This window comes from Macaca thibetana, chromosome 6, assembly GCF_024542745.1.
Source record: "Macaca thibetana thibetana isolate TM-01 chromosome 6, ASM2454274v1, whole genome shotgun sequence".
In the NCBI taxonomy this organism is placed as follows: Eukaryota; Metazoa; Chordata; class Mammalia; order Primates; family Cercopithecidae; genus Macaca; species Macaca thibetana.
This window is the reverse complement of record NC_065583.1, coordinates 1637324-1651498: the sequence shown is the minus strand read 5'-3', so window position 1 is coordinate 1651498 and position 14175 is coordinate 1637324. Positions and strand designations below refer to the sequence as shown.

Genomic DNA, 14175 nt, shown 5'->3' with positions numbered 1-14175 from the left:
ATTATAGGTCTACTCAGATTTGCTATTTTTTCTTGAGTCAATTTTGACAACGTGTATATTTTTAGGAATTTGCTCATTTTATTCAAGGTGTCTAATTTGTCAGTATAGAGAAAAAAGTAAACATAGCAGGTTTGAACTACTATCCTTCAAAAGGCCTGCTAACAATGTTGGCCCTTGGGTGGCATCTGGGAACATGGATTTGGGGAGGATTTCCACCATTACCTAATAAAAGTGACTCACTGTGAGTGTGACTATGTGGTGAGTCCTGTGAGTCCTCCTAGTGAGTCACTGAACCTGTGGATGGTCATGGGGACCCCAGACATAGTTATAGTTACCATAAAGTTGTTCACAATATTCGTTTATAATCCTTTCGGTTTCTGTAGAGTCAATAGTGATGTCCTTTTTTAGTTGTGGTTTTGGTAAACTGCCTTCTTTTTTATTGTTGGTCAGTCTACCTAAAGGTTTGTCAATTTTATTGATAGTTCCAAAGAATCAACTTTTGGGTTTCATTGACTTTCTCTACGACTTTTCTGTCTCACTTATTTCTCCTTTAATCTTTATTAACTCCTTTGTTCTACTGGTTTGGGGTTTGGTTTGTTCCTCTTTTTATAGTTTCTGAAGGCAAAACTTAGTTTAATGATTCTAGATCTTTGTTTACTGACAGGTATTTAAAGCTATTTAGGTATTTAAAGCTATTAACTTTCATCTAAGAACTGCTTTCCTAGCATCCTACAAATGCTGATGTGTTTTCATTTTCATTTGGTTCCAAATGTTTTTAAATTTTCCTTTTGATATTTTTATTGGACCCATGTGTTATTTAGATGTGTGTTGCTTAATTTCAAATACTTGGGAATTTCCCAGATTTTCTTCTTTAGTTGTGGTTGAAGAATGTACTTTGTACAGTTTCAGGCTTTGAAAATATATTCAGACTTGTTTTATAGCCAACCATATGGTCTCTCCTAGAGAACGTTCCACGTGTGCTTGAAATCAATGTGTACTCTAGTTAGTACGTAGAATGTACTACATATGTTGGCTAGGTCAAGTTGGTTAATAGTGTTGGTCAAGTTTTCTATATGCCTACTAATTTTCTATCTAGCTATTCTATCAATTACTAAGAGTAGGGTATTAAAATCTCCAACTATAATGGTTGAAATGTCTGTTTCTCCTTCCCACTCTGTCAGTTTTTGCTTTGTATATCCTGGGTCTCTGATATATGTTGGTGTGCCTGATAGTGTCCCACAGGCATCTGAGGCTCTGTTCATTTTCCTTCAATGGATTCTTCCCTCTGCTATTTCGAATCTGCTGTTGAAGGCCTCCAGTGAATTCTCCATTTCCAAAACCGTACTCTCCAATCCCAGAATGTCTGTCTGGCTCAGCTCTTTTATATAATTTTTATGTTCTTTACTGAGAATCTCTATCTGTTGTCTCATTGCTGCCATTCATTATTGTCATACTTTATTTCTTTAAATACAGTTTCCTTTGGTCTTTGAACATATTTAAATTAATTGCTTTGAAGCTTTTCTCTGCTAAATCCACTATCTGGAAACACTCACAGGCAGTTTCTATAGACTTTTGTTTTCCTGAATATGAGTCAGACATCTCTATATTTTGCATGTCTTATAAACTGTTGAAAAGTGAACGTTTTAGACAATATATTGTAGCAACTCTGGATTCTGATATTTTCCCCCTTAAAGTTGGTGGTGCTGCCTTGTCTGCTTGTTCACTTTTGTTTAGTGACAGGCTGGGTTAAACACATGAAATCTATTTTCACTGCGATGTGCAACCACAACGTGTCCACTCAGTTTCTTCTTGTTCTATGTTCTTTTTCCTCCTCCTTTTTAATAAGACTGGTTTCCTAGGAACTGCCCAGTCACTGGCTCTCCTGTGGTAGCCTGCCTCTGTGAAGTCAATTCCACAGACAGTGACACTGGACACTGGTGTCACCCACCACTGCAGACAGAAACTGCCAGTCCTTGCAGCCTGCTCCACACTGGCAGAAACTCCATACAGCACAGCCTGGGGCATTTGGGAAGCAGCACCCTGCTAAACCACAAATTTCCATTGCTCTTACCTGAGGTCTAGAAGTTTTCCAAAGCATAAATGTGTCTCAGATTATTGTCCCTTCATTGACATCCAAAACACTGAAATGGCTGCTTTGTCAATTCTGTCCAGTTTTTTAGGTGCTTTTTTGGAAGAGGATCTGCTGGTCTCTTCACTTCGTCTTTACCAGGAGTGCTACCCCTACTTCTCTATTATTTTTAATGCTACCTTATAAATATTTTACAAAGTTTTTCTCTAATGATTATTTTGAAATATTTCAAATAAGCAAAAATTACAAAGAATATAATAAACATCTGTCTACCCACACACTCAGCTTAATAAATAAAACATTATAGATACATTTACTTCTCTCTGATCCTATTTCCTTTCTTCCCTCTCCAGAGACAACCATTATCCTAAATTTTGTATTTATTAATCTTATGTATGTTTTTCTTAGTTTATACCTATATACATGCTCTTAAATTACAGCCGGGCGCGGTGGCTCAAGCCTGTAATCCCAGCACTTTGGGAGGCCGAGACAGGCGGATCACGAGGCCAGGAGATCGAGAGACGATCCCGGCTAACATGGTGAAACCCCGTCTCTACTAAAAAATACAAAAAAACTAGCCCGGCGAGGTGGCGGGCGCCTGTAGTCCCAGCTACTCGGGAGGCTGAGGCAGGAGAACGGCGTAAACCCGGGAGGCGGAGCTTGCAGTGAGCTGAGATCCGGCCACTGCACTCCAGCCTGGGTGACAGAGCAAGACTCCGTCTAAAAAAAAAAAAAAAAATTACTTACTTAATTAAAATGTTTTGCATTTTAATTTTATTCAAATGATATCTCACTCTAAATATTCTTCTATAACTTACTGTGTTTGGGAGACTTACATTATACATGTAGCTTTAATTCATTGACAGTTAACTGCTGCATAAACATGCCACAATTAACCCAGGCTCATATGACAGACACAGGTGTTTTCAATAACCTGCTGTTACAATGCTGTAATACTCTCATACACGTTGTCCGTGCACAAGTGTAAGAGTAACAGGGTGTAAAGAAGGATAGAGAGGCTATCGGTGCTTGTGTAAATATATGACATCTACCCATTGGCTCCCACATGGTTGGAGGTGAAATGTGAGAGACGGGGAAACGGCGGTTGTGTCCACCACAGGGATCCATGGCCTTCCACAGAGTCTAGATTGAGAGTCACAACAGGCCTTATAGAAGGCCTCTATACTCCAACCCCCACCCAGGAGGCAACATAGCCTGTGTCACAGAGCATTTCAGTGGAAAATTTGGGACTAAAACCTAGGTTTCCTTTCTTTACCGCCTTCTTTCTCAAAGCAAGATCTGTAGACCAGCAACATTAGTGTCACCTAGAAACTTGTTAATAATACAGGCTGTTGGGCCATATTCCAGACTTATTGAATCAGAATTTGCATTTTAACAAGATTCCGAGATGCACATTAAAGTTTTAAAGCTTGAAAAGTAGAGTGTGTCTCTAGGGGTGGAATTACCGATCACAGTGTGCAGATTCTTTTAACTACACCGGACAATGCCAAATTTCTCTCCAAAGTGTCGTACCAATTTACCCAGTTTAGTTTCCCACATTACTTTTTCTAACTGTCTATGAACCTAATCACAACCTAAGGCCGTTTCCTATTGCTCTTATGTACACCTCCACTGTTTGCCTTACAAAGTTTCCATTTCCTAAGAATATATCCTCAAACTATACCCCTGCATTTCTTTAATTGGTGCTGTTAAACACACGTCTGTGATAACAAGAGTTACATGGTCAAATAGGTTTGGGAAACACTACATTAATCAAAATAAAACAGGTTTTTTGTTTAGTTTTGTGTTTGTTTTTGAGACAGGTTCTAACTCTGTCGCCAGGATGCAGTGCAGTGGTATGATCACGGCTCACTGCAGTCTCAACTTCCCCAGGTTCAGGAAATCCTCTCACCTAAGCCTCCCAAGTAGCTGGGACTACAGGCATGCACCATTACACCCGGCTAATTTTTGTATTTTTTGTAGAGATGGGGTCTCCCTATGTTGCCCAGGCTGGTCTTGAACTCCTGGGCTCAAGCAACCCTCCTACGTTGTCTTCCCCAGGCTCAGGGAGCAGTGATCGTACCACTGCACTGCATCCTGGGCAACAGGGTTAGACCTTGTCTCAAAAAAAAAAAAAAAAAAAAGCCTGTTTTATGTTTTACTTTGATTAACCTAGTATTTCCCAAAGTTCTTGGATTACAGGTGTGAGCCACCACGACCAGCCAAAACAGGTTCTTTAAGACTTCTCAGAGACCCAGAAATGTTAATAAGCACTAGGAGCCCCTAGATGTGGACTACGTTTCAAGGATTTTCTGAAACTTTGTGCCCCCATGAGTCCTCTAGGAACATATCTAAACAAACTAACATTTCAAGGAACACGGATGGGAAATGCTGCATTGATACAGGCTTCCCGTCCTTTTAAAATACAAGTAATTTAAATTTTTTTTAAGATTTCAATTCCCTCTTATAATTCCCAGATCTTCTCATACTTTTATTAAAAGACTCTCATTTTAGCTACTTCTCTGTGGTTCTGTGTAAGTAAAACAACATTAATAAGAAAGAAAAATTCATTTTGCTCAGCTGAATTTCTCCCTATTCATTTTTCTTCGTGTTTTAAGTAAAGAAGAAATCAGCATGGAATGAAGATAAGTTACATTAGGCCCAAATTTTTAAACAGTTTTTCTTCCCTCTGAGACAACTGAGGAAACCAAACCAGCACCTGCTCTGAAACCCGGCAGAAAAACTACCCCCCTGAGCCCCGCGTTTCCACACAGATGTCCAGCTAAACTAAACTGCTCCTTAATTTTCTTTTGGTTTCCCTGAATAAATTAAAAGTTACACGACCCCAGTGATCTCTCGATAGTGAAAAATCACACATTTTATTTCATTCTTTGTGTTTTTCTTTAGTTTCAGTTTTTGTACAATAAGCATGTGTTACTTTTGCGATTGGAAAAAATACACCTTACTTATCTTCTTTTCTTTTTTTTTTTTTGAGATGGAGTCTTGCTCTGTCACCCAGGCTGGAGTGACGCGGCGTGATCTCGGCTCACTGCAACCTCCACCTCCCAGGCTCAAGCGATTCTCCGTCTCAGCCGCAGCAGCTGGGATTACAGGTGCCCTCCACCACGCCCAGCTAATTTTTAAACTTTTAGTAAAGACAGGGGTTTCAGCACGTTGACCAGGGTGGTCTCAAACTCCTGACCTCAAGTGATCCGCCCACCTTAGCCTCCCAAAGTAATCTTACTTCTAAAAGGCTTAGTTTGAAAGGAAGACAACAAGTCAGAGGGCACTACAGTTTAAATCCACCTGCACCATTCTATCAAGATGTGCAGGGAAGTACCAATGACTCTCAGTTAGGGTGGGCAAGTCTTTGCAAGAAACTTGCTAAAAGTCATTATGTAAAAACTACACGATGAAAAGTTAGTTCTTTAAATAAGTCAAACTCTAAAATTCTCATGAATGCAAAACTAAATTTTATCTAGATTTCAACTTAAGGAGACAGAGTGGTGAAACTAACGGAACATCAACAAAACTGGGGTGTGAGCCCTCTTCTGTTGGCCCTTACCTCTTTCAGTCCCCTTCCTAGTCTGTAAGATGAGAGAGAACCTACATCACGCATGGTTATTGTAAGAACTGTCTAAAAAACATATTTAAAAAACTCATCACACAGCGCCTGGCATTTATATAGTAAGTGCTCAATAAACTGCAACTATTGTTATTAAACAATTAGAAATACCCTGACTGCTTCCAGAAGAAATAAAGAAGCATTGTTACTACTGAAATTATATGAATTACTAAGTCAGTTTCAACATTCATCCTGATGAAAACAGAATCCTTCCCAGACAGGTAGTCCTTGAGAATCCATGACATAACCTGGGTGAATGATTCCAAATCAAATACATTATTTGTCGAAGTTAGTAAGCAAAATGTAGAAACGCAAAACAACTAAGGATTTAATCACAGCCAGTGATTTAATAAGTCCAAGTTGTACGGACTGCTGTGATCATTACTTATGAAGAAGAAGAAATTCAACTATGGGGGAAAAACATGTATCCCAACGAACAAATGGCAATACTAATAGGATTATGTTGGAAATTACATGGCTTCAGCAGAGGCAGAACGGTTACCTATAAAGCAATGATTTCTAAGAAGAAAAACAAAACCAACAGCCCCCATGCTTTGTTTACCTGGGTGAGTCATGGTAACCGGCTCCTCTTTGGATTTATTATTGTAGATGACTACAGCAACTGCATTGTGGAAAGCAGCCCGTGATATTTTCTCTTTAAATGTGCAGTTTCCCCTCTGCAGCAAGGCAATCCACTGTTTGATATTAGGAGGGACAAAGAACCGGGTTTGTGGATCACAGCCCAGATGATCAGCAACTGAAAAGAAAAAGAAATATACACATGAAAGATAAATAAAACTGACCAAGTCTTTATCAAAGCGTCAGCTGCTTTCTGAATACCACACAGAGCTAAAGCACGTCAAGCAGCTTGTAGCCAGCGGAGCTATGAACACATCCACAAATAATGCAATGAATCAGTATCTACAGGGAGAGATGCTCCAATGAACTGCAATATAATGCACATTAAAACAATGAAAATTTCTTAACTTTACAGACTGTTAAAAAATAAAAAGACTGATAATATCCAGTACAGGGCAGTAAAGGGAGGAGGAAGAAAAGGCCAACACAGATGAGAAACCCAGGTGACTGATGTAATCCCGACTTTTATTCACTCGTGTTCAGGTGCTAGCCCTCTCCACACACACCCCACCACTCCACACACACCCCACCACCACTACCCCCACTGTGAGAAAGCAGGAGACTGGACTGGGGGCTGATGAGGAAGCCAACGTAATCCTTGGTTCAGTTACTAAGCGATCCTGTTGAAATTCAACCATGTTTGAACAAAGTTCTTCGTCAATGTCTAAGGAAAATTTACAAGTTTGGTTTTGGCTTATATTTGAAAGGTGAAGTAGTTAAAATAACATCTAAGTAGAATAAATGTATTATTCCTCTAATTTATATTAGCAAAAGTCACCCCACAACTCCCTATCAAGATACACTTACTGTATCCATCTGTTTAACAGGTTACAAGAAGACACTAAGAATGTTGGTTCTACAAATCACATGGCCACTGTTCTGGATTTTTTGGGGTAGTTTATTTAAAATACTCATAAGTACATTTAAATCTGTCAGAGTAAGCTCCTCAATTTTTTACTCTGCACATATGGCCATCATGGTTCTGACATCCTCTGCAAATCTTAAGAAGCCCCCGGCTGCTCTTCCCACTCCCACTCCCACATTTATAACAGGTTCAAACGAGACAGAGGGCAGTCCAGGAGGGAAGAGAATTCACCAAAGGTAGTGTCTGAAGACTGCTGGCACACAGTGGCGGAGGGTGCCAGCCCTGTGCCCTGAGTCAGCCCTGTCGGTCCTCTGTGTGCCAGGAAGGAAGCGAGGAAAGTGAACACAGCACATAGATCTAAAAGGGTGATATCAGAAGTAAATAAATCATAAAAACATGGCAAGATGTGGTGGCTCAGGCGTGTTAATCCCAGCACTTTGGGAGTCTGAGGCAGGTAGACTGCTTGAGCCCAGGAGTTTGAGACCAGCCTGGGCAACAAAGTGAAACAAAAAATACAAAAAATTAGCTAGGTGTGGTGGGACGCATCTGAATTCGCAGCTACTGGGGAAGCTGAGTGGGAAAGATTGCTTGAGCCATGATCACACCACTGAACTCCAGCCTGGGTGACAGAATAAGACCCTGTCTCAAAAAAAATCATAGAAACATTAAGTATTAATTGTAGTAGATAAAGAGATGACACCAGAGGGAAAATGTTGGCTTTCCACAAACCTGGAAGCACAAGCTTAGCAAAAGAAACTAAATGCTTACACTACTTAAATTGTAAAACGTAAAGATGTCACTAACTGCAGAGAACTATTACATCTATCATTCCCACTTAAATATCTTTCTCCAGATTTTCTTATAATTAATTGTGGTGAGAGACTGCAATAAGAGCATATTTGCTACCAGAGGTCTCGCATTACATGAAATGGAAGACGAATGTTTTCACAATTTTTCATGATTGATATTGTATACAACCATTACCTACCCTGTTCCTTAAAAGGTTTCTGCACTCTGAAACTTTAACCCTTCCTCAACCAAATTAAATAGGGGGATAGAAGCCTATGTCACAATTTTAGGAGCAATTGAAAGACACAGTCGATGTACTGTAAAACTTTAAAATCCTGAAACAGATTGTTTACTTTCAGCACTATCTGTTTCATCGATAATTATGCTGTTTAAAATAAAAGCAGCTCGGCAACCTGTTATGATAATCTCCTGTCTTAGAAAAATGTCTAATACTGTATCCAAACAGGGAATAACCAAAGAACTGGTTTTAGGTGTTTTGTTATTTTTCAAAACACGCTGCTGCACAAACCCTGGAAGAAAATGCAAAATAGAGAATATGTAAAGTGATGTGTTCCCTTGCCTTCTGTGTAACAATCATTTGTCTGTGACTAATCTCTTCTTCCCTGTGGTCTCGCATACATGTACAACGTAGTAAAGAGGAAACAACATAGTTATGGAATCAGCAAGACCTGTGCTCCAGGTTCTAGATCAACTGCTTACTAGCTGTGTAACCATCACAGGTTACTGAAATTGTCCCATCTTTAATTTTTACTTACTTATAAAGATTGAGATATTATCTCACAGAGTTTTACATGTGAAAAAGCCAACAGTAATTCTTTCTGGCTAGGCATGGTGGCTCACGCCTGTAATCTCAACACTTTGGGAGGCCAAGGTGGGAAGACCACTCGAGGCCAGGAGTTCAAAACTAGCCTGGGCACATAGTAAGACCTTCATCTCTACACAAAATAAAAAATAAAAAAAATTAGCCAGGCATGGTAGTTCCAGCTACTCAGGAGGCTGAGATGGGAGGATCGCTTGAGCCCAGGAGTTCAAGATTACAGTGAACTATGATCATGCCGCTGCACTCCAGCCTGGGTGACAGAATAAGACTCTATCTCTAAAAACAGTAATAATTCCTTCATTCTTAATGCTTAAAAAAAACCTCTTTCCTTTTGTTTGTTTCACTGACATTCATCCTATGTTGTCTTGGTGATCCAGTTTGGTGCCCTTGGGAGTTTCTGTGCCGAAATATGTGGGCTTCCCCAAGCTCAGCAGCACCCCACACTCCTCCGCTCTTAGTAACCACCACTCACAGATCCCAAGGCTCATCTTCTCTACCTCTTTCCTTTTGACAGTGTCGCAGTCCACTCAGATGACAGCAGTTCAGTAATATTCATAACGTTCTAAGCATGAAAAGACACAGCAAGGGGTGCAACCACAGAGCAAAAGTTATCAAACATACTGCAGGGGGCTTTAAAACTCTCCTGAAGGAATCCTGCCCACTGAGACCACATTCTATGAACAACTGCATGATCAAAAAATCCAACAATGGCCTGTATAAGCAAAATAAACTTCCTGTTTCCCAAAATTCATCTAATCATCATCCATAAAAGGTCTCTGAAAACATTTATATTGGTAGTACAATACAAACTAAGCAAGAATAAGATAGAAGGTTTCTGTTCAAAAAAGTGGTATTTATTATTCAGAAGAAAGTAAGAGGTTTTCATAAACAGGAACTTAATACTGTAGTATACTCATTCTACCCAGTTATTCCCTCCTGTAATTAAGAAACTATAAATAATGAAAACAACAGCTCTATAACAACTTTCCAAGAAGACTGATGACTACGATTAAGTAGTATTATTCCAAAATTTAATACCAGTTGTTTACACTTGAGAAATTTATTAAGTGAAGACATATTATGGTATAAAGTATCTATATAACTATGAGCCTTTAACATTTGTCAATAGCAATTCTGTTCCAATTCAGAATTACTGTACTTCCATTTTTCTTACCTGCCAAATTTTATAAGAGGAAACGATCTCTGAATTATTTGCATTTATTAATTATATAGCCAGAAAAAACTTACTAGAGGTTTTGATAAAAATTTCAAGATAGGTAATACAAAATATTTTACTATAGAACTTAAATTTTTTTTCCTCTAGGGCTTTTCCTGCTGAGTCCAAAAATATTAAAAGTAATGAGACTTATTTACCTTTTGACAGGAACCAAACAATTACGGGCTCCTCACCTAAATGAATAGCAATTTATGTGCTTAGCAACATGCTAAGTACCAAAGAGAGAGAAAATGGGGCAAATGCCTTGCTCTTGACTCTTAAAGCACCTCCACATGGCCGGGCGCAGTGGCTCACGCCTGTAATCCCAGTACTTTGGGAGGCCAAGGTGGGCGGATCATGGGGTCAGAAGTTCAAGACCAGCCTGGCCAACACAGTGAAACCCCATCTCTACCAAAAATACAAAAATTAGCCAGGCATGGTGGCGTGTGCCTGTAATCCCAGCTACTTGGGAGGTTGAGGCAGGAGAATCGCTTGAACCCGGGAGGCAGAGGTTGCAATGAGCCAAGATTGCGCCACTGCACTCCAGCCTGGGTGATAGCGCTAGACTCCGTTTCAAAAAAAAAAAGAAAAAAAAGAGCGTCCACATTTACTGAGGCATCATAATTGGCACCGGCACAGAAGCTGACATTAGAGGGTGCCAACACGGAGTGCGTTTAGAGACTGAAGGAGGGAGGAGGGCAGGACGATGGTCAAGATTCAGTGTGAGCTGGAGCCCACATGGAACCCCTGAAACTTGCCCAGGCAGGAAGGGAGGCGGGTACAGAAGTTGCCAGCATAAAAACACAGAACAAACACTAAACTCTTCTCTTGAACTCTTGTAAAACTAAGTAAGATGATATGTAACAGAACCTAGAACACTATACAAATTCAAGAAGATCAAGTTCGGAAAATATCTCATTTGTAATGAGAGAAGGGGAAGAATATTCAGGTAGGAATAATATGTAAATATTTAAAGGGCTGTAGGAACGAAACATCTCTTCCACACCCCAGCAGTCTGAAACTCTCCTCCACTTTGATTCATTTGATTTAGTAAAATCTCATTTCTTAGAAATGTAGGGCTGGGCGCGGTGGCTCAAGCCTGTAATCCCAGCACTTGGGGAGGCCGAGACGGGCGGATCACGAGTTCAGGAGATCGAGACCATCCTGGCTAACACGGTGAAACCCCGTCTCTACTAAAATACAAAAAAAATTTAGCCGGGCGAGGTGGCGGGCACCTGTACTCCCAGCTACTCGGGAGGCTGAGGCAGGAGAATGGCGTGAACCCGGGAGGCGGGGCTTGCAGTGAGCTGAGATCCGGCCACTGCACTCCAGCCTGGGCAACAGAGCCAGACTCCGTCTCAAAAAAAAAAAAAAAAAAAAAAAGAAATGTAAACATGCCACGTAAAAAGCACTCACCATGCTACAGCGTAGGCTAATGGTTTCCTTCCTACCCCTGAGAATTGTCAGTCTGCTGCAGGGGCAGAAGTGAGAGCCTAGGACAGTATTTTTCTGCAGTGATGGTCAGAACAGGTGGCCGCACAGCACAGTGGCAAAGATGTGCCTCTCCCTCTCAGAGCCTGTGTGTCTCGCCTCATCCCCCTGAAACGCCAGTCCCAACTCTCTTGCTCACCACCTTCCGAGCCTCAGGATTCTGTCAAAACGTCTTCTCCAGAATGCCTTCCCAGCCTCCTAAGACGGAGTTGGGTGCTTTTTTCAAGTTGCCATGGCACCCTCAGGTTACATCCATCTTGGCATTTATCAACTGTATTAGTAACTGGCTGTTTACTTCTGAGGCTTTCCTTCCGGAATGTGAGGTCTAGCATCTCCTGTGAACATGTCTGGCACATAGATGTTTAACACGTTTGATGAAGGAAAAGGGGAAAAATGACAGGGAAATTAAGCCAAAACTGACATTTAAAAAAAGTTTGTGGCAAAGAGCTGTTTCATGTGGTAATATCCTGACCTACGGTAATGTTCTATCAGTTGCTTCCTACAAAAGAGGTAAAAATAAAAATGAGACTAATTAGTTACCCCAGATTTAGATTTCTCCATTGTCAGCTATGGTCTGGTTGCTTTCCTGCTCCTGAATTAGATTATAACTTCTTTATTCTTTAAATTTCCTGCTTCTACCCTATCTTTCCTTATTTTCCTTCTGTCAAATTCTGATTTTATGTTTCAAAGAAAAAAACACAATTCATCATTTCTGTTATCAATTTCTTAATTTTATTTTTAATGGCAGCTACTGGACTTGGGTCGAGCTTTCATTCTCTTCCACTTCCATGGATATAACTTATTACCTTACTGTTTCTACACCTTCATTTAAACCTAACATTTCTTTTTATTACTTAGCTTCATTGGGTGTTTAGTCTTATTGAAAATGTTTTCTTCTGGCCGAGTGCGGTGGCTCACGCCTGTAATCCCAGCACTTTGGGAGGCCAAGGCAGGCAGATCACCTGAGGTTGGGAGTTCAAGACCAGCCTGACAAACATGGTGAAACCCTGTCTCTATTAAAAATAAAAAATGTAGCCTGGGATGGTGTGTGGGCCTGTAATCACAGCTACTTGGGAGGCTGAGGCAGGAGAATTACTTGAATCTGGGAGGCAGAGGTTGCAGTAAGCCAAGATTGCACCACTGTACTCCAGCCTGGGCGACAGAGTGAGACTGTCTCAAAAAATAAATAAATAAAACAAAATAAATCTCAGGCCACTCTCTGTCCTCCAAACTGGCCTGCCCCAGCCCAGCACTCTCCTCTCTCCACTCCCACTTCCTCCAGGCTTTCCTCCTGCACTACCACAGTCATCCTTTGGGTCTTTACTGCCTCTTCTTCCTCCACTCGAACCTGCAATATTGATGGTCCCGAGTATTCTGCCTCCCGTGATGTGGGCCCAGGACTTTCCAGGGCTTGTTTTCACCATGTCAACAGCACACTTTTTTTTATTTTTATTGGAACAACGATGTTTACTAACATCTCATGCTGAACAGCCCTCTTTTGAGAAATTATTTTTCATTTTTACTTATATGAACCCAGTTTCTAATAGACACAGCTAAATCAGGTCGACAGCATGCTAAGAATCAGGAGAGGAAAGTGGAAAATTACACACACAGAAGGGAATTCATTCCCTTCCATTCCAAGCAAAAACTCTGGCCTTGACTTGATGAGTTAAAAGGAGTTCTTCAAGGTTTCAACTGGTTTACATGGAAGGGGTTTGGAAGGGAGTCTTTGTTTGTAGTCCAGTTTATGGCAAATCACTCTATCTAATTTATCTGTTTCCTGGTTGCTCTGCCCTGCTTCTAGGTGATAGGATTATATTGCATCAAAGGCTACAGGATTAACCTCCGAATCTAGGCAATTTCTGCTTGACTCACATAGGAAGAACCAGTGTTCCATGTAACAAAATCAATGACTTAGATTGATTAAAAACAATGAGGCCAGGTGCGGTGGCTCATGCCTGTAATCCCAGCACTTTGGGAGGGAGGCTGAGGTGGGAGAATGACTTGAGCCCTGGAGTTCAAAGCTGCAGTGAGCTGTGATGGCACCACCGCACTCCACCCTGGGATGTGGCGGCACCACCGCGCTCCACCCTGGGATGTGGCGGCACCACCGCGCTCCACCCTGGGATGTGGCGGCACCACCGCGCTCCACCCTGGGATGTGCACCGCACTCCACCCTGGGATGTGGCGGCACCACCGCGCTCCACCCTGGGATGTGCACCGCGCTCCACCCTGGGATGTGGCGGCACCACCGCGCTCCACCCTGGGATGTGGCGGCACCACCGCGCTCCACCCTGGGATGTGGCGGCACCACCGCGCTCCACCCTGGGATGTGGCGGCACCACCGCGCTCCACCCTGGGATGTGGCGGCACCACCGCGCTCCACCCTGGGATGTGGCGGCACCACCGCGCTCCACCCTGGGAAGCAGACAGAGAGAGATGCTATCTCAAAAATGTGGGGAAGAGGGAATTTATCCTGTTTCGGAACAGGGCCATATTTTGGGTTGAAGAATTCAGCACCTCGGCAATGTCTCCAGGATCTGGTTCCTTTTCATCTCTTCCCTTTGCCATCCGTAGCTTCAGTTTCATCCTAAGAGTCCCCTCTTTACTATAAGATGAC

General features: G+C 41.6%; 2 protein-coding genes across 10 annotated transcripts in view; both read right to left on the bottom strand.

The window, feature by feature from the left end:
- Positions 1-14175, bottom strand: part of TBC1D9B (TBC1 domain family member 9B) — a 322522-nt gene that overhangs the window by 167295 nt on the left and 141052 nt on the right. The gene's annotated exons all lie outside the window — the stretch shown is intronic.
- RNF130 (ring finger protein 130) overlaps positions 1-14175 on the bottom strand; it is a 157848-nt gene that overhangs the window by 120167 nt on the left and 23506 nt on the right. For all 9 annotated transcript variants that reach the window (XM_050794232.1, XM_050794233.1, XM_050794226.1 and 6 more), the window contains exon 2: positions 6277-6471. In XM_050794232.1, the coding sequence (XP_050650189.1) occupies positions 6277-6471 (195 nt within the window). The remainder of the gene's footprint in view (positions 1-6276; positions 6472-14175) is intronic.